The sequence below is a fragment of the Balearica regulorum genome, chromosome 2 (genome assembly GCF_011004875.1).
Source record: "Balearica regulorum gibbericeps isolate bBalReg1 chromosome 2, bBalReg1.pri, whole genome shotgun sequence".
Taxonomy (NCBI): domain Eukaryota; kingdom Metazoa; phylum Chordata; class Aves; order Gruiformes; family Gruidae; genus Balearica; species Balearica regulorum.
The window spans coordinates 158,301,851-158,321,349 of NC_046185.1; the positions used below are offsets into that span (position 1 = coordinate 158,301,851).

Below are 19,499 nucleotides of genomic sequence, written 5' to 3' on the forward strand. Positions count from 1 at the left end.
TACTGCTCTCATCTACATTTTTCTCCACCTATGTTCCTACGTATTGTGATATCTGCTATTCTCTGTGCTTTGTTTACTGTAGTCTTCAGCATTTTATTGCTTTTTTCTTAAACACATCTGGAACTACATTGTTTCATCAACATACAGCATTACAAAAAAATCATTACTATTGCAAATAAATCAAACTGCACTAAAAGAATAGCTAAGCATTCAACAACAACAAATTCTGCCCCTCTGACAATAACAAGTGAGTATACAAATATCTACTATGACCTTTATTTACCTTGCACCCTCTGGACAGGAGCTATATGTAAAGTGCAATGGCTTCAGAACATTCTCCAGAAGTATTTTTGCAATAGGAACTCGAGAAACATCAGAATACTCAATACTCGAGGGAAGCTTATTGTTAATTAACAAATAAAGCGACTTGTAGTAGCCTGCAAATAAGAAATATCACTTTTTAAATACAACATTATTTTTCTTCTTTTCCTTATAAAATAAACTATATACTTAACATTTTTAACTTGAAAAAAACCCTTTACAATTCATTGCATGACACTTTGCTTCAGAAGACATTGTACAACAGTCCAAGTCACATTAACAGGACATACCAGCAACCTCTTTGGAAACATCACTTTATAAAAATCAGAGATAGATAATTGCATTCAGAGTCAGTCTGATTTTCAAAGAGTGGTTGCTCCTGCTGCTGAAGTGAATAATTTGATTCTTTAAAACAATGACCTATGAAAAACATGTTCTTTTCTCCTATGAGTGACTCTAATCGTGTTTTTGACAGTTGTCCTTCCACCCTTTCAGAAATGATGAATTTTGCCCTCTACTCCAAAACACGACCATATCATACAGGTAAGAGTCCTATTGGTAGAATGTCTCAATTCTACAAACACCTTGGCTTAGCAGGCTGAAGAATACAATTACCGTTCCCAAAACAAGGATCTCTCAGCCAGTAACAAAATGCATTATCACCCAAGCCATAAAGATGAGTAGAGAGCAATCTATTAAAAGTTATTACAATCTCACTAAAGTACATATGGAATCACGTGATTTCATTCTTCTTAAACCAACTTCCTCTTCCTCAATGAACTCCTAAACTAAGACACAAGCTCCACTACTACAGGAACCACTGTACACGCATAAATAGTATTGCATCACTAAGAGGTCCAGTTTAAGACCCATTGCCAAGCAAGTGGAACTCACCATAAAGGAGTACCTTAGAAATGCTGACATGACACACATGGACAACAAATTATATGCAAAAACATATACTAATAAAAGCTGATTACAGATTCTTTACAACTTAACCATCATAAATGATTAGGAGACAGAACATTTGTAGTTGCACACAACCACTTCTTTTTGTTTCTATTATAAGTGATCAGAAAGCTGATTTTATCAAGATGTTAGATCATTAATTTTAGTAAAGAACCTTTCATGCATCAGTTGTGAGGACTGAGTATTATACTAAAAGAACAAAGCATAACGTATTGAAGTATTTTGGAAGACATACTTACTATACAGTAAGCAATGAGACAAACACAAATACTTCTGTAGTTTTAGTTATGCGTGGCAAGTAAAATAAATGTGCTACAATGTCATTTTTTTTCCTCATAGTGACTTCAACATGAAGTAGTTAAAACCAAATCCTTAAACAGGGTAAAACAGCCTAGTCCACTGAAAGTATTTTAAAACTTACTAACATAGAATCATTCCAACAACTAACTAACAAACTGGAAGGTGCTCTTTTTATGTTTTATATAATGAAGCCAGATCAGAGATGCTTATTTCATCGTTTTTTTTGTTTTTTCTCCCCATCCACAAGTCTTGGAAACTCAAACTATGGTATCAGAAAGGCAAATTAATTTTTTCACACATTCCCAGAGTAATAAAGTTTCTTCAAGACAAAACATAGTTTTGGTGGTAAGTACACAATTCATTAACTTTCAGTGTGTTTGCACAGGTGTAACATTGTAGTTTAGCCAACAGTTTTGCTGATGATGGTACAAGGGAAATAAAAGCTAAGTCACCATCTCTTTGCTAAGGCGCCTCTAGTGTTAGCAGGATGAAAAGGTAACGCCAATTTACGATAATAATGAGTACTGCAAAACAACGCCCAACTTTTACACAACTAAAGCTTAGATCTGCCACTGTGTGTGTACACACGTACGTGTGTGTCAACAGCTACTGGAATAAAACTTTTGTTAGGTAATATCCACCCACTCTTAAAATGTATGGTAAAAGTGTATATAAGTAATTTAGTAGAATATTCAGTTTATAAACAGAATTTCCAGAGTAATTTCTCAAGCAGTGATCTAATTACAAGCAAAATATCCATTCAATGTATAGGTTAGCATATGCAGCACTCAATTCATCATGTTTGTGGTAAAGGCAGAATGTGATTAAATGACACGGTCTTCAGGTATTACACATTCTGTTTAATTTTTGAGTACTTCCGATAACTTCTAGTGCCTAGCTACTCACCTTTTTGAATCATGTAGTGCAAAATTTGTTCAATTACTGACGTCACATAGCTGACATCTTGCAAAACAGGCAAATACGTATTCTCAGACGAAAATACCTCAAGCATTCTCATAGGAAGTGCAACATTCAGACTGTCATCATTGCAATTTTGCAATAGCCTATAAACAAAATGAAATCAAAATTATTTAGCAAGATATTTCTCTTATTTCACTACAAGCATATACACACTGATTTAAAAATAAAACTACAAAAAACCCCACAACTTTTCACATTCACCTTAAAATAACTTATTTCTACTTGGTTTCCAAGTGCTCTCAGTAGTTTAGCTACATCTTTTTTTTGGCGCCTTTATAATACTCATTCCTGATTTTAGGATTTCTATGAATATAGCAATCTCTCTTTAAATCCTAGTAAATTCTTGCTTTCAATGACTTGACAGTTTGGAGGTCCACTGCATGAACTGGAAGACAGACAAAGAATACCGCATGTTTTTCCAACATGTGTTACTACCCATATTAAAAATGGAGTCATGAAAGCCACAGAGCAACATGGGCTCGGAACAAATGCTGGGGAACGCCAAACATATAACTAAAACAATATGTCCTTGATTACAGATTGAAATATTGAAAATACAACCATCCCCATCCCTTTAGCAAATTGCTTATGAAACAACTACCAGGAACCCCAGAAATTGTGACAACTAAGAGCCTGCATAGAATTAAAAGGATTTGTTAGTATGAGATGTACATAGGCATAGTTGCCCTAACAACGTGCTTTCATTCCCAGCCATTCAGAAAGATGGGACCTATCAGCAAAAACTATTGTGACACCATAGCTAAGACACTAAACAGAAAAAAAGATACTCTGACAACAAGACCTTTTTTGCAGATGTAGCTACAATCGAACTACCATTTCTTGCTAAGATATTACAGTCACCTTTTTTACCATAGCATCAAAAGCTACAGCTTCTCATGAATCTGAACTTATCCCATGGAAACTCTTTCGCAGCTATCTGTCCCACTGCTCGCTTTCTGGGCTCTTGCAGAAAATTAAAGTAGCTCAGAAAGCAAGTACAGACACCCATGACTGTGCCGCTAAGATGAAGTTAAGAGCAGCTTCTTCCTCCATTCTCCCTACATGTATAGGCAGGGACAGCTCTTCCACTCCTTTTGCTTTCCCACATCACCCAGTCAGGAAGGGAGAGTGGGAATACTAACAGAGCTGCATTTACAAAACCACAAATTCAACTGTGGTGAAAATGTGCGATTCAATCCAGTGACACCACAGCTGTGTTCCACTGTATGTGGACTTTTAAGCCCACTGCTCAAGTCGTCTTTAGTATCTGGTGTCACTGTTTATTATACACTCAGTATACACAATTATAGGAACACAAGGTTCAGTGACTTGAATGAAACAATTTTCTAAGAAAAGTCTCAAGATTAAAAGGAAAAAAAACCCACCTATTTTAAAGCTCTGGAGAGTATAACTAGTTCCTATTATTGATAAGGGCAAATATATTGTTCTCTAAAACTAGGCTTTAGCTGCCAGCTATTCAAGTCACCTTTATAGATTTATCTTCCTGTGATCCTCCCAGAACCCTCCCACTACAAATAATAAATGTACTGCTGAAGCCAGTAATGCAACTGCTTAACACGCCTTAAATTCAAAATAAAGTGTGAGGAAAGGCATCTTAAATAATATTAGTTTTAAAACAAAATATATCCAAGGCACGTGCTTGGAACATTAGTCTAACTCGTAAAATACCTTCTAATTACCATCAGTTCCCGAGAAAACCTTCCAGTTTCCACAATATTGCTAATGATATCGCTATAAGCAAACAGTTAAGAACGCAAGCCTATCCCTAGGCAGGGCATCCCTTAAGTGTATGTTGAACTTGAAAGTCAATGGAGCTTAAGAACTTTCCATTGTTCTCACATAGGAACAAGTATCTTATACTATGGCTTACATATATATTTAATATAAACAGTCCTCTCCACAAAATAAATTTACATTTAATACTTCATCTGCTGCAAAAAGAAACAAACAAGTGCCCAACATAATTTCTGAACACTTTCACACAGAAAAAAGACTTTACCTGCAACACAGCCCCAACAGTCTTTTTATTTGGAATAAGCAAGTTACTCTGTCTGGACCATCCAATTGCTTAACAAACTGAGAACTCTGTTTAATTAAATTCTGACACATCCATACCTGGGAAAAAATATGCACAAGTTTACTGTTTATAACAACAAGTTATATTATTTATTGCAACACAGACAGCAATATTTCAATCCTGTTCTGGATACCTCTGAAGGACTTAAAAAACCACAAGACAATCATGTTCAGCTGAGAAAAAAAAAAAGTGTTACACAACACAAACTACCTGACTGCTAGTACTAAACTTTCAAAGTTAAGACTGAATTACATTTACAAATAACTTTACCCTTGCAACAAATGTATCTGTTAATTTTTTGTTTTTAAACAGCCATAATTCTTTAACATCCATTATCAATATCCCCTATGAATCATACCTACGTGTACATTTGGGAAGTTTGCAGTGACTTTGCAACTGATATGTCAGCATCATTGACCAGTGAGGGGAAAAAAAAAAGGCCAAACACCTTAGGAATGACCAGAGGGCTAAATAGAAAATATTGTTTTACAATTAAGTTCTAATAGAAGTGTATTATTTTTAACAAATTACAGTGAATAACACACAGGATTTTGAGACTTCATTTCACAGATCTTGTGTATGTACATATAAAAATCTAAATTTAAGTTACATCTGTCTAAACAAAAAACAGCAAAGTGCAGGCCAGCAAAAGCCATAATTCTTAAATGAATTTACTGAAGTGGTCAAGGCCTTATCTGCATCCCTTCAAAATCTTTTAAGTGAAAGAGTACTTCAAAAATGCATGAAATAAAAGTACTATGGATCAAAGTATCTAATAGTACTCACCAAACGCTTAGAATCCTCATTCTGTCTATAGAAAAAGAGTAACTGACGAACTAAGAGAGTCAAATTAGCTCCATTAGCAGTGGAAAATGTTCCTCCAGATTGGGCCAAATTAGCACAGTGATCAAATTCACTTCTTTGGATAGAGTACTTGAAAATTAAAAATAAGACATGCATCAACACATCAATAACGGTTATGAGTTAAAACAGAGATGTAAAATTTTAAAAACCTCATTTCAGTTTCCCATCCAAAGTGGTAGCAAAGTAGTAAAATGAATACAACACATTTGTTAAGAGACCAAAACAAACATACGATATCACAGTTAAAGCCGTAATTGCTTTCTGTAATCCAAAAAGAAAATCAACAGATTTGTTGCAATGGGTACAAGTAAAGAATATCACACGAAACATTTTCATCTAGTTTACTCCAATATTAGTGAATTTAAATAAATACAACTCTTTCTTAGAATAATCTACCCAACAGCAGCTTAGAAAGAACATCTTTTGGACTAAAACTAACACCTTAGTCATATCGGAAAAAAAAAAGCTCCACTAGTGTGTGAAACCTGCTGATACCCAACTGTTTTCATATGCTTTATCGGCTCAAAAAAACAGCACATAATCCCACTGTCACATACATGCTTTATGGAATAAACATCCATCTACTAAAACATTGAGGTTCAAATGAAAATGTCAAGAGGGAAAAAAACTCGCACTTTGTGGACACACACAATACTCAAAAAGGTGGAAATTTTTCAATGGAATTATTTATTATTAGAAAGCCTCATTTTCAGCAAAACTGGTTTAGATCATTCTAAATAAGTAAGTACTTACTTGATGTTTTCTGTCTCTGTACCCTCTTACAAATGACTGGATTATTATTGCATTTTTCAGCCTCCGTCTTTCTTCCTGTAGAACAAAGCAAGAAAATTGAAATCAACGTTGTGGAAGTGACTCTAATTTCTACAATTTTATCAAATATATTTGTATTCAAAAGGTATTTTTTTAATGAAAATTAAGCACTAATCAGTAGTAAAATAAAGTGCTTGAAGGCTTGCATCCAATACACATAGACCAGGGAGAAAGCCTTTTATGGTTTTAAGTGTAAATTTACCATTAAGATATTGCTAAAGAATTTTTAATATTCAGTAAATACATAATGCTACAGAAATCAAAACAAACACATCTGTATTTTATTAGACAAAGTTTTAATACTAAAATTTTGAAGAATTCATCAATTCAATGACACCATTCCTCTTTCTGCATAGATCAGCTAACACTGAAGACCTGCTTATTTGTTCCCAAATAATATATCAGTATTATGAGGCTGGTGCAGTTTAGATGTGGCGGGGGGGAAACAGCACACAAAAAACCCCAAAACATTATTTGGAGATAACATTGCTTCCAAAAGGAAAATGAAGCTTAATGCTTTAAACCCAGGAGCACAATATGGAAATTAATAAAAATTCTTGCTCTTTCTTTCAACCAAACATATAAAGTAGTCATTTTATGATGTCTTCCTCAGTAGCTACAAAGAGTAGTTAAAATCATCCCTACACAACAGCTCACTTTGGGGAACTGGAAGTCAGCTTGCTTCAGGTACTATTGAAAGAGCACTCGGTGAGTCCCCTGACAATACCCTCAGCATATCCCATCACAATGAATATCTAAGGGAAGTGGCTACTGTAATTAGGTTTCTAATGAAGTCCATATAGTTTCTTATGTGATGAAAGAGGGAAGTAAATAAAACAGTTGCTCATGAACCTAGAGCTACAAAGCAGTGGTTGAGGAAGGGAAAGTAGGAAGATCAAGAGTAAAAATCAGAGAAGCCTGCTTTGAGAAGAGGAATTTTAACCTCAACAATCCTTGAACTATAATGAGGCCATAATTCTGGGGGTCACCAAGCAAAACAAAGCACCAGAATGTTTTTATACATTTCATTAAAATACGTTTGGGAAAGTTCACATAAGCTTTCAACTCACAAAAACTCGATTACTAATTGTGCCATAAAGGCACATCTCACTTAAGAACTTAACCTGAACTGACCAGAGAAACACCAGGTGAATTTGCTATTCAATGCCTACTTTATTATTCTTGGAAACCATGGTTCCTAAAGCAATTTCTCAGAATAAGTATATACTTGAAAGAATCTAATTACTTCCAAAGCATGGACCAAAATGAAAATTTTGATAGGCCAAAGGCTATTTTTCTCTCCAAAGTATCTAACAGTAAAAGTGCAAAATATGGGGGCAAGCAGGAGAGAGTTTCAATTACAGAGAGGCACTCTATCTTAATAATCATAATGTAATGCGCATCTAAAAAGTAGGTAAGTTCTCCTTTTCTTTAGATACAGGCTTTATCCTACAAAGCATAATTGTCAGCTAGCAACACTTAACTGCAAAGGTTGTAAGTCTGAGGTCATGGCTAAGACTCTGCTACAGGCATTTTTCTGAAAGCCGTAACTGATTTTATGCTCAGAGTAGTAATTTGTTTTGTGAGAATCTGATATATGCCACAGAAAATTTTTGTGTGTATGCGTGTACGTATACAGAGATCAGTATATGACTCTGCATGAGCTTTGCAGCAGACAGAATTAAGCAAACGAATGGGTTATTTCAATATACGGCAAAAAGTTTATGAAGGGCAAAAAAAGTCTTTTTGTGTAAGCTGATAAGGACTTACTGGTCATAACTGATTCATAACACAGCATTCCGAACTAACTGGTGAAATCCTAGTAACTTCATACTTAAACTTGGTCTGTAATTATACATCCAGGTTAGAAAGAAAAAAACCCAAAACTGTCCTCAGAAACAGAGGAGCCACTGCAGAACCTGTATTTAATCTAGCAAGGGCCAAACACACCTTTAAGGGGCAAACTGCTCTGTTGTCTTGATTAGCATGAAAACTACATAAATAATTTTTAAGACCAAAATTACTTCTACTCATATCAGAGGGGAAACAACATATGACAAAATGAACATATGCACTTTAATTCCATATTACTAAATTTTGTTTTCATATTGCCACATATATTCATGTTTTAGAACTGGTATTTTTTCATTTTAATGCCTTTTCCTCCTTTGCATTATTTCAGACTGAATTATCCATAGCAGTAAGCTTCAATCTCAAACCAGTGTTAAGATTTCCTAAAGCCTCATGTATCAGCCTCACAACTGCTTCTCACTGGTCCTCAGTTCTCAGGTGATTTCAATGCACTTCAGGATGCATTCAAGTATCATTGTTCTGATTCTACCTCAACAGAACTGAGGCACACACTGGGGAAGTGAATTGCTGAAAGTCATCCAACAAACCATAGTAGAACCAGGAGCAGAAGACACTTTGCTGAGACCAACCCATAGTAAAAGATTATGGACAAGGCAAAAAATGCAATTTACTATGCAAACACTTGTCTCTTTGCAACAAAGACTAGATCAAATGAGCACCAAAATAAAAGGAAAGCAGTGTGTGTTTAACTACCTTCCTTTGAGATGAAAATACCTTCTGGGAAGCATCTTAAAAGCAGTCAAATGGTTTGTCAATTCTAGTACACTGGAAGACTATGTAGAACTTGTAAACTGAAACAAAACATTCCTGAACTAAGTACGACTGCCCCAGCAGAATAAAGTACTTTGGACTGTAAATGTTACTACATCAAAGAAAAATCCAGTGTGCATGCAAACGCTTACAGTCTACTTTACCTCTCGTTTTCTCCTTTCTTCCTGAGTACGATGCAGGAGAGAAGCCTTTTCTTCCTATAAAGCACAATTAAAGATACGATTGCATTTTCATTCAAATACATGATTCAAATACATTCATATTTAATCTAGACTTCACTTTGGGGATTGTTCATAAAATGTAATACATAGAACACTGGAGAACAGGAAGTGTTGATCATTTTCTGCTCTTACAAACACATGGAACACAGCCCTCTCAAAAGCACAGTGATGGAGGGAAGCGACATAAAAAGGCAAGGGACAGGCAAAGAGCAGCCAGCTGTACTGATCCTTGTCCAGGTTTGTGTTCTCAGCATCCCAATAATCTAGGCAAACATCATCCATTTACAAACAGGGGAGCTGAAACATAATAGGGTCCCAATCCTACCAGGTAGCACCAAATGTTTATCGAGTGTTTTCCTTGCTTGGAGTGTATTTAAATCACTGGCCCAGGTGCGTACAGCAAGTTGTGGCATGTTCAAAGTAATCACATACTGTTCCAAAGCCCCATGGTTTTGTCTAACTTGCAAAAAACCATTAAGCTCTATTATTTACTTATCCTTTTCCTCAAAACCTGTCTGGAAAAGATAACAAAACAGGCTTATATAACATAAATGGTAGGAATTATTTAAAATTTTGACTTCTTCACCCAAATTAAGGCTACAAACTGCAACTTTCAGGACAGTGACCTCTGAAATAGAGAAAAAGAAAAGAATGCTAAAGTATTCATGAGGCATCTGAAGGACAATACCATTACAATAAATATCTGTGCATTAGCTTTTAAACCACAATCTTAAATCAGTACACACGGATTACAAAATATGAACATAACTTGATTTGCAAGAATGTCTCACTGGATGGTTGTGAGTGGCTTCCAAGGAAATACACAAAATAATTTCTTTTTTATGCAGAGTATTCAGCTCCCACTGCAGACAGTAAGAGTTGAAAGTACCCTGGCACCTTTCCAAATCCAGTCTAAAACAGACAATAGATTTAAGGAAACTATTTTCTTTTTTTGCTTCTACAGTATATTAACTATGCCCTTATTAGTCTAGAGAAGTTAAGGGGGAAAAAAACACGCACTCAAGCTGAAAATGTATTATATCTAAATATATAAAAATAAATTTTAAGTTGGCAAACAAATGCTTATAAAATATTTAACCACATTCAAAACAACTGTGCTGGAATATTTTCAACATCTATATGCAGATACAAAAACTGATGGCAAAAAACTCTTCTGCATTTCTTTTTTGATGATACAGAGGAAGCAAGGTCATGATTCTTCTGGTTTCTTTAGGATAGAAAATACTTTAACACAGACCACCAAGAGAGAATGAAAAAAGAAAAACAGAGATGCAAAAAAGGAACTTAAAATTGGATTTGTATGTCAGATCATTTACTGGAGCAAGCACAAAGAAAGAAAAATCCCACAAGAAGGTTAACCATCTTTTCCTCTAAAGACAGTATTTATGGCCAAAGACACCACTAACTACAGCTATTGCCCTCTAAAGACAGGGTTTTTTCCATGTGTTAAACACAGTATAAACAAGTCATAACAAAATACATACATAAGATGATGTATCTCCACTCAAGCAAAAGAAAATGCGCCAGGTTTGCTTGGTAATGTGAGGCATGAGATTCTGACCTCACACACACACAAAAGACAAAATAATGTACTAAATTAAGAAATAACCAACAGATGGCTTACAGTTTCAGGACTTTTTTTAACAGATTACTACTTTTTCAACAGCTGATACCAATGCATTAAAGAAGTTAGTAAAATGCTCCTATTGAAAAGTGATCAGAGTGACATCTCTTCAATGTGCTTGGAGAGTTTCATTCTGCAGGCAGCACCATGTAAAGAGCATTTCTACTTAGAAGCAATGTTGCTGAATTTGTCCTTACACTTCAGAGCGGATTGAAAGAGAAGGCAAATGAACATACAGAAAAGGGAAGATAACTGCTACACGTGAGCGGAGAAGAGAATGGTACAAAAAAATACAAACACACAATCCAAGTAGATAAAGGAAAATAAGCAGCCAGAGGGCTTATCAGAAAGGGGCAGGGGGGATAAGAGGGTAGTGTATCCTCATGTAGTGTATCACCAGCTTTGCACTGATCAGGAATCAGGTCTCTCTGAAGTGAGCACTTTTTAAACCAATCCACTCCTTAAAAAAATAACAAAATTTTAAGGTTTTAGCCAATTTCACATACTTGCTTTGAGTATCTGTAAAGAAAAACACCAACTTCTTAAAGAATAAATTAAATACAATAGAGGAATTGTTTTGAGACAAACAATAAAATATTCAGGTAAGTACATCCCACCTTTAAAAATTACTACAGGTCAAATGATATTGTTGTTCTTGTTCACAAGACAAATATAGATCAGAAACATAAAGTAATGGAATCATAACTATGACTAAAGAATGTATTTAAATACAATTCAAGAAACATATCTCTCAGTTATTCAACACTGTCTCTTCAGAAATTAAAACATAACAGCAAATATGCAATAGAAAATAAACCTGCTGTGGGAAAGAGATGAAAAAACTATGAAATAATAGTCACCTACAAAGGGCATTCTAACAAAATAGTTTCTTAAAGACAGCTAACTGCAGAGTCATCTCTGAAATCCTCCCTGCCTTGCCTCTTAATAAACAGTGAAAAAGAGCTAAACCCAGTAGCTGCTCCTCTGTGGCTGGTTGTGAATGACAACAGCATTACAGTAAGTGCGGTACATTTGACAACTCCCATCAACACCGTCACGTGACTGCTGACAACTACAGCCGCTGTACCACCACCTCTTCCTGCCTACAGCCAGAGGCACTCACAGCATGGTACCATCTAACAGAAACTTCAGAGATCACACTTAGCTCATTCCTACTACCCATCTCCCTTGCCTTGCTTCTGTGATGGCCATGCTATTTTCTTTCTTCACCTGCCAGACAGCAGGTATCAAGTCCACCTATTAAGGCAGGCAGGCAGACATTTTAGGGGCAATGAAACATCAGCATCTTGATTCCTTCAACCCTAACTCAAAAAGAGCAAAAAAGCCATTTACTGACTCAAATCCCAGACACTTTCTATGATGAAGTCTTTTTTCTTCAGGAGCTTGACCTCCAAAGTGCACAACAGGGAATACACTGTTTGATACAACCTTTAGTATACTACTAGCAGTCCCTTTTCTGTCCACTCCTTTCTCCAACAGAAGTTATTGGTAAAAATAACCAACTGCAGTCTCTGAGACGCAAGCTACAGCACTACAAAAAGCTCGGTTTGAAAAGTTTTCTTCACCAAATGCATGAGGCACATCACAAAGAAACAAGAAAGCAAAGACACAGTATGTGACAGCAAAATGTAATGTGACATCATGGATGCTGACTCAAAGAGTAAAACAGAAGGGGGAAGAGGTGAAAACAAGGAAGCAGATGGAGGAGGGTATACAGAAAGGAAAGCTTGTGACTACCATCAAAGAAATGTTAAGTAATATTTGAAACATTAACTTACACATCAGGATAAAACTGGTATGTACCCTACTATTCATCACAGCAAAGTTCAAAGTCACACCACTGCTGTAGCAGACCAGTTGATGAGAACAGTCACATCTCACAGCATAACAATGTCAGTGTCAGTCCTTCAAAAACTCCAATTAAATACATAATGAAATAAAATTCAAATTAAAACTGCTTTCTTGCCCTCATTTTGCTAAAATACATTATTTTGTTGCAAAAGTATGTTTACACAACTCCTAGTCTTTACATATCCTAGACAAGGACAGAAAAACATAAATATACCAATTACAATTCTTTTTGCCCTGCATTTTAATACTTCGCATTAAGAGTGAGTCTCTTGGCTCAAAATTGAGTTTCAAAGGGAAATTCTTTTTTTTTCCCCCCAAATACTCCTAGTATATGTTGACTCTTTTCAAATCTGAAATTGAACACTCCTGGACAGTTATATTAATCACGCCATCTTAGCTCCACGCAAGTAAATTTAAAACCAAAATATGCTAGATGCAAAGCGAAACTGAGTAATTATTTTCAAGTACTGTCTAAACAGTGCGCACATTTAAAGAAATGCATTGACACAAAAAACCTAAATATTAATAAATGTTTGAAATTTATTTATATAGCACAGGGGTTTATTTTCTTTCTTTAGTTGAGAATACTATTCTGTTTAACATCACAACAGATCATGCAAAGTACAAGGCATAACTTTTAGGAAATTTTCATGGCAAAACAAATAAGCACTTGATCTTTTAACTTTTGGGGACAATTATAAAATCTTGTATGGTTTACGTCTACAAAATGCAGGAAGTTGCATCTTTTTTACTTTCCTTAAAATGAGAAACATGACTTTTCAGCTGAATTTAGCTTGAACCACGTAAACATCAATAATAACTCCCAAAGCAAATAAACTGACCTAAGCAATTTACAGAGTAAAATTCCTTTCAACAGAAGTATTTAATAAGTCCAACAAATAAAAGGAAGATTTTGTGGCATTTATTTGTAGAGAACAAAGGTGGACACTGGGAAACATCCCCCTCCAAAGTGGTTCTCAACAATGTTTCTAGTTCCTGACATTATTTTAGACAAGATAAACTCCAATTGGCTTTTCTGAATATTAAAAGAAATTAGCATTTTAAAAGACTCACAAAGTCTTGAACTGAACCTCAACAATTTAAATTCCACTGGACACACAGCTCAGCCAGCCCGAGTAAAACAAATTCAGCAGCTTGAAAAATTCTGCTTTAAAACAGTTTGCAACTCTTCGTATCTTTGATTATTTACCTCATGATTAAGTTCATACAAGGAGAAGACCATCTTCCAGTAGGAAGTATTTTCAAGTACTTAAAATATGCCCAGGAAGTGGCATCTGACCAGTGAAAGCCTGGCCTCACTGACATCAATGTCACATCCTTGCTAGAAAACATCTTGGCATTTTCGCTCGAATTTTACTGTATGATGTACGGATTATTTGGAAACACCTTTATCACAGTAGCTACACAAAGCCACACAGTGGAACCAGGACTTGACTGGAGGCTCTAGAGGCCAAATGAAATGCAAACAAGTTGCTCTTAAATTTACTCTCAGTTTGTCTGTATTATGATTTTTAAGATGTACCTTGTACACATCATCATAGTTGAGTGACTTTTCATTTTCTCAGAAACAAGCGGGGGGGGGGGAAATCTATAAAAGCAGAAATTTTTGGTTTGAATTTGAGAAAATAGCACATAACTGAAAATAACAGTATAATCATCACTGTCAGCTAACTTCAACTCCATCATTCGTAGCTTCCTTTCAAATGAGGAGAATTTTAAATGTCACCAAGAAGGAAAAAATCCACAATAATCTAGTATGCATTAATTATATAGCTTCCTACTGATAGACAGTCATTATTTTACAACATGATGGTCTCATCATATTTCCACGCCACAGATCTGAAATTCAAAGAGTATTTCAAGACTTAGACTTTGACATTTCAACGTTTTGGACAGAGCACAGTTCTGACTCAGAATGAGGTATGTACTCGCATAAGGATCTACGTCATGCGCCTCATGGGACAAAGGTTTTATAGAGCAAAGCTGTGCAATTCTTTCCCACCATTCAAAAATACAAATATTCAAAAATACATTGTAAATTTGTAATCTAGAAATCCTGTCAATCAAGAAGAGAGAAACAAAAGTACTTTTTAAATCTGTGCCATCATTGCTTAAATCCTACAGACATCTATCACCGTAAGCAATCCCAACCCTCTCCATACACTGGCGATCTTACAGCCTACTGGTTTTAAATCATTAATTTTTATTCCATGAGAAGTTACCTCCTGTGTAGAATACAGACAACAAAGAGCAAACAAGGTGCTTCTAGAGTTCTACCTCTGCGCTTCGGCTGAGAGCTGGGAGAAAAAAAATACAGGAATCTGATGCTTAGTATTATGCTATTAATTTAAGAAAGCGTATCAGTAACTACTGAAATAACATATAAACAAACTTTGTAAATCAAAGATCTTTGAATATTAAAAAGTCCATATTAAAAGAAATTAAAAAAACTTTTTAAAATACAGATGGAGTCATCACTAATTGTTCATTAGTAATTTTCCATGTCTTCCACAAAAACAAAACCAAAAGCAAATTCAATGAAGTTGGTTTCACTTTCACCACAATGCTAACTAATCTGTATTACAAATTCCTGAAAAGGAAGATTATTTTTTTTTTTAAAAATCATCTCATATTGTATTATAACTTAAAACCACTCCATTTTAAATAGTCTTGGGATTTATAAAAGCATGGTTCATCTAACTCAAGTGATACTGTAAATTTGACCTAATACTATTCTTTTAACCATTTTTCCTGTTGAAGACTTACAAGATGTCATTAATACATATTATAACCTAAATACGTATTGTGGAGCTACAAAGCTCCTTGTACACCTCAGTACAGGCATGGATGTACTAAAGGACTGGTAACTCATATTTTTCTTCACACTGGTAAAATTAATAATGGAACACTGGGCCTGACCTTACCAAATCAAGCTGACATAGTTGAACAGATTCTGCACTACACCACCAAGAGCCCAACTTCATGATAAAACTAGCGAAACCTGCCAGCTGCCACCAGAAGGCATGGTGACACTCCACCCTGAAGAAACATGTTCATTATATGGGACACAAAGAACGAGGTGGGAACCACCCAGGTGAAGGACCATCTGTTTCAGTCCACTGCACAGTTAGATTGGGCTAACTCAATTTGAGCTGCACCCCAAACCAACTCTTCATGCGCACCTCTTTTTCCCCTGTCTGACACATCACAGAAATTCTGCAGCCACGGCCTTTTAGGCAACAATTGCTGTCCCGTACAAAAAGTCCGTGAGTAATTCAAGATGTTCCTGTATTGAACTCCAATAACCTTATTCATTTTTGGAGGCTATTTTACTTCAGAAGTAAAAAAAAATACATTTTGCCAGTTATAATTAAAACTAAAATGGAAAATAACTTTTGAAGAACCTCATAGAGTAAGGAATCATGTTTCAAAAAGTGACAACAAGCACACCCAAAAAATAAATTTAAAAAAACCTCCCACAAAAATAAACTTAGTGCATTGTAAATAAAACACAGTATCTATACCCTCAAAGAAATACAACTAATCCAAATAATCCAAATGAATCACCAGATTTTTGAAAGTAGATACAGAGGGAAAAGTCCAAACACTGACAATACCACCTATACTTTTACATTATCTACAACGCAATATTAAAATGTTACAATAATGTTCTGAAAGGATAGGTCAAAAGGATAGTTATTTTGAGAACATTAACTTTGTGACCTATGATTTTAACAAAAATAAGTGATACTTAAAGAATACTTTTTTGGCAAAAGGTTTGGTTGGACTGAAGTGCCTCTCTACAGCATCTGCAATTCAGACCATCATAACACACATGAACATAAGATGCAGATAGTGTAAAACAAACCCTGAAAATCTCCACTTTTATCATTCAAAAATGCCATAAAAGTTAGTGGTGAGAAAGCGCACTAGATTCGGTACCTTCCTAACTGCCACAAGTCCCCCGGTGATATTTCTATCACTGTGCCTACACTGCCAGGACCGCTGACGAGGCCTAAGGAAACCCTACAGACAGACACCGCAACGTCAGACAGGGTGTCAACACGTGACCCATGACCAGCCTGGTTACTGTTTGCAGCTGAAGTTGTATTAGCAGAACAACTCTTTGAATAATCAGGTTTGCTGATGGTTTATTTTGGTGTAGTTGTATCCACATCAGGAAGATGACGCTAACATCTTTAGCGCTATCTCCTCAAACCGGAGTCCCTGCTTTCATACTGGGTTTTGCTAATGCAGCTGTACAGGTGCAACATTTGGGAAACTTCCCCAAGTTGGGTACAGAGTTACTCTTAGCATTAAGCAGCCTGCATACGGATTCTACCAGTATTTCTGAGTTGTGCTTTATTCCACCAAAGGAATCAAAACAGGCAGTACTAAGCATCCATCCAACTAACAGAGCATTGCAGAGGTGCAGGGATGGAACTACACTGTATCTTTCTAAAATTATACACATTGGGGAGGGCGAGGGGGGTTGTCAAAGAACAATTCCCCCCTCCCCCCTCATGCACAAAAAGCTGAAAGGAAATATTTCACGATTCAGTCTTCTGTAAAACTGAAGCCTATAGGTATGAGAAACATGATCACAAGGAGCCTGTGATGTGAGATAACGAGAAGCTCATGGAAACCACATGAGCCACCTCTGCTGTAATATGTTTACATAAAAGTTCAGGTAAACTGCATTTTTAGAAGTAATTCTTAGTACTGCTTAAATAAATTCTTTCATTAGTACTGTACGTAGTTTCTGAAAATAAACAGCTATTTCAAGGGCATTCTACAATGCCCATAAAACTATGACATTCAAAGCTGTGACTGATTTGCACTGATGCAGCACACGCACTTCAGTATACCAATGTAAAATAAGAAAATCTGTGGACCAGTCAGTATCACTCTGATCATGAAATACTACCTCTGTATTGGACACAGTGAAGGTTATGCATCAATTTCCGTTTCCACTTCCTTTACGTTTTAATATTTGTCCTTGGAAATTTATACCTGTATAACATTAATAATAAATTTGTCCCATATAATTCAAATAGATAAAATTCTGCTGAACTTTCATGAAGAAATCAGTAGGTATAGATAGTATGACAGTTGTTTACCTCTGTAGAAGGAAACATGTTCTGCAAGTAACACTATTAGCAAGTCAGTGTTAAAAGTTGCAAAGAACCTAAAGTGTACAGCTAAGGACCAGGGCATGTTCTGCCAAATCCTAATTCAACTGGAATATATTTATTGTATTTTTGACTCCTGTAATGCCACTGTATGTAGTTGAACAAACAGAAACATCTTAAGATAAACAGAAGATAATTCAGACAAAAAGCTGCACAATTTAAATACAGTTCTGTTACACTCTCTTTAATAAATTATGTAAGACTTCACACCAAAATGCAAACTTCACTGTGATTTTAATATCACATAGTGCAATATTTTAGCTTTAGTTTCCTAACTGTACTGCCAAACTTTAAAAGTTTCAGAGAACCAAACTTGCTTACAGTGCACAATAGCAAAAACTTAAGACTTAGTTTTACCCCATTAAGATTCAAAAATACTAATGAAAACACTCATTAGCTTCGCACACCATTATGTCCAATGACGATATGGGGAATCAGTATTTTAGCAGTGAATCCTCACAAATCAGGCCACTTCTAAAAATACTTTGTCCTTTCTCTCGTTCTTCGGTATTTCTGTGCCCTTCAGTGCTTGACTAAACATTTGACTACCCTGTCCAATCAGCAAGACCTAAATAAACCATTTCACTTCTTTTCCATCAATAAATACAAGGAGATTCAATCGTCTGGTACAGCAGACAATTAACTGCTACTCACCCTGCACACGACAAATTGACTGAACGTAAACTTGACAGAGAAAAGCTAAACCTGTGACCCGGCAACCCTCCCTCACGTGGATGAAGCCTCCCCCAGCGATTTGCATTGATCTCGGGTTGTGTAAGGCTCTTCTCCCCCATCTCTCCAGGGAGGGGGGTCCAGGCAAGGCTTTTTCTTTGGAGAGAAACGACAAGAGGTCTCCGAGTCCTTCCCTCCTTCACCCCGGGAGCCCTAGAGACGAACAGCTCAGGAGGTGCTACCAGCCACAACAAGCCGGATTGTTTTCAGGGGAGATGAGCTAAGGAGACATTTCCTTGCTTCCCACAATTCTTACTACACTACAAGCCTAGGAGGGTGTGTGTGGCTAGGTTTAAAAAAAAAAAAAAAAAACAAAAAACCAACAAAACACCACCAAAAAAAACAACAGAGCCAGCGAGATCAGAGACAAACACATCATCAGGAGGGGACGATTTTATTTCCCCTCTATTAAACCTTAGTCATAGCTGCTCCCATTTTTGAAGGCCCAACGGTAAAAATAACGATACGGCGGCAAGGCAAGCGGAGAACGAGGGAAACCGAGACACAAACGCGGAGACAGGAGACATTTCTTACCTTCCTACTCGCTCCTCCGAGGGACACCTTGGGCCTTGTTTTGAAATCCCCTTCAAAGCTAAACATGTTTACAGCTTATCCCATCTAGAGTGGGGTCCGGCCCCCCGAGCTCACCCCGCTAAGGGGGCGCCGGCCGGTCAGCAGAAGCGAGCGGAGGGGCCACCGCCGGCCCCGGGGAAGCACAAACCCCACGGGCTGGCACCCCGCGGCCCGCCCGCCGCCGGGGAGCTCCGCGCCGCCCCCGCGGGGCTGCTCACCTCACAGCGGCCCGGCTT

The 19,499-nt window shown here is 36.5% G+C and overlaps 1 protein-coding gene across 2 annotated transcripts in view; it reads right to left on the reverse strand.

The window, feature by feature from the left end:
* Nucleotides 1-19,487, reverse strand: part of UBE3C (ubiquitin protein ligase E3C) — an 80,367-nt gene extending 60,880 nt beyond the window's left edge. The window contains exons 1-7 of one of the 2 annotated variants that reach the window (XM_010300497.2): nucleotides 19,225-19,486; nucleotides 9,151-9,204; nucleotides 6,287-6,361; nucleotides 5,456-5,602; nucleotides 4,592-4,707; nucleotides 2,497-2,654; nucleotides 284-437 (exon numbers count right to left, since the gene is read on the reverse strand). In XM_010300497.2, coding sequence (XP_010298799.1) covers nucleotides 284-437; nucleotides 2,497-2,654; nucleotides 4,592-4,707; nucleotides 5,456-5,602; nucleotides 6,287-6,361; nucleotides 9,151-9,204; nucleotides 19,225-19,290 — 770 coding nt within the window. In that variant the 5' untranslated portion in view covers nucleotides 19,291-19,486. Of the gene's footprint in view, nucleotides 1-283; nucleotides 438-2,496; nucleotides 2,655-4,591; nucleotides 4,708-5,455; nucleotides 5,603-6,286; nucleotides 6,362-9,150; nucleotides 9,205-19,224 lie in introns of both variants that reach the window. The other variant, XM_075746621.1, reaches the window with a different exon arrangement.
* Between the last annotated feature and the right edge of the window lie 12 nt (nucleotides 19,488-19,499).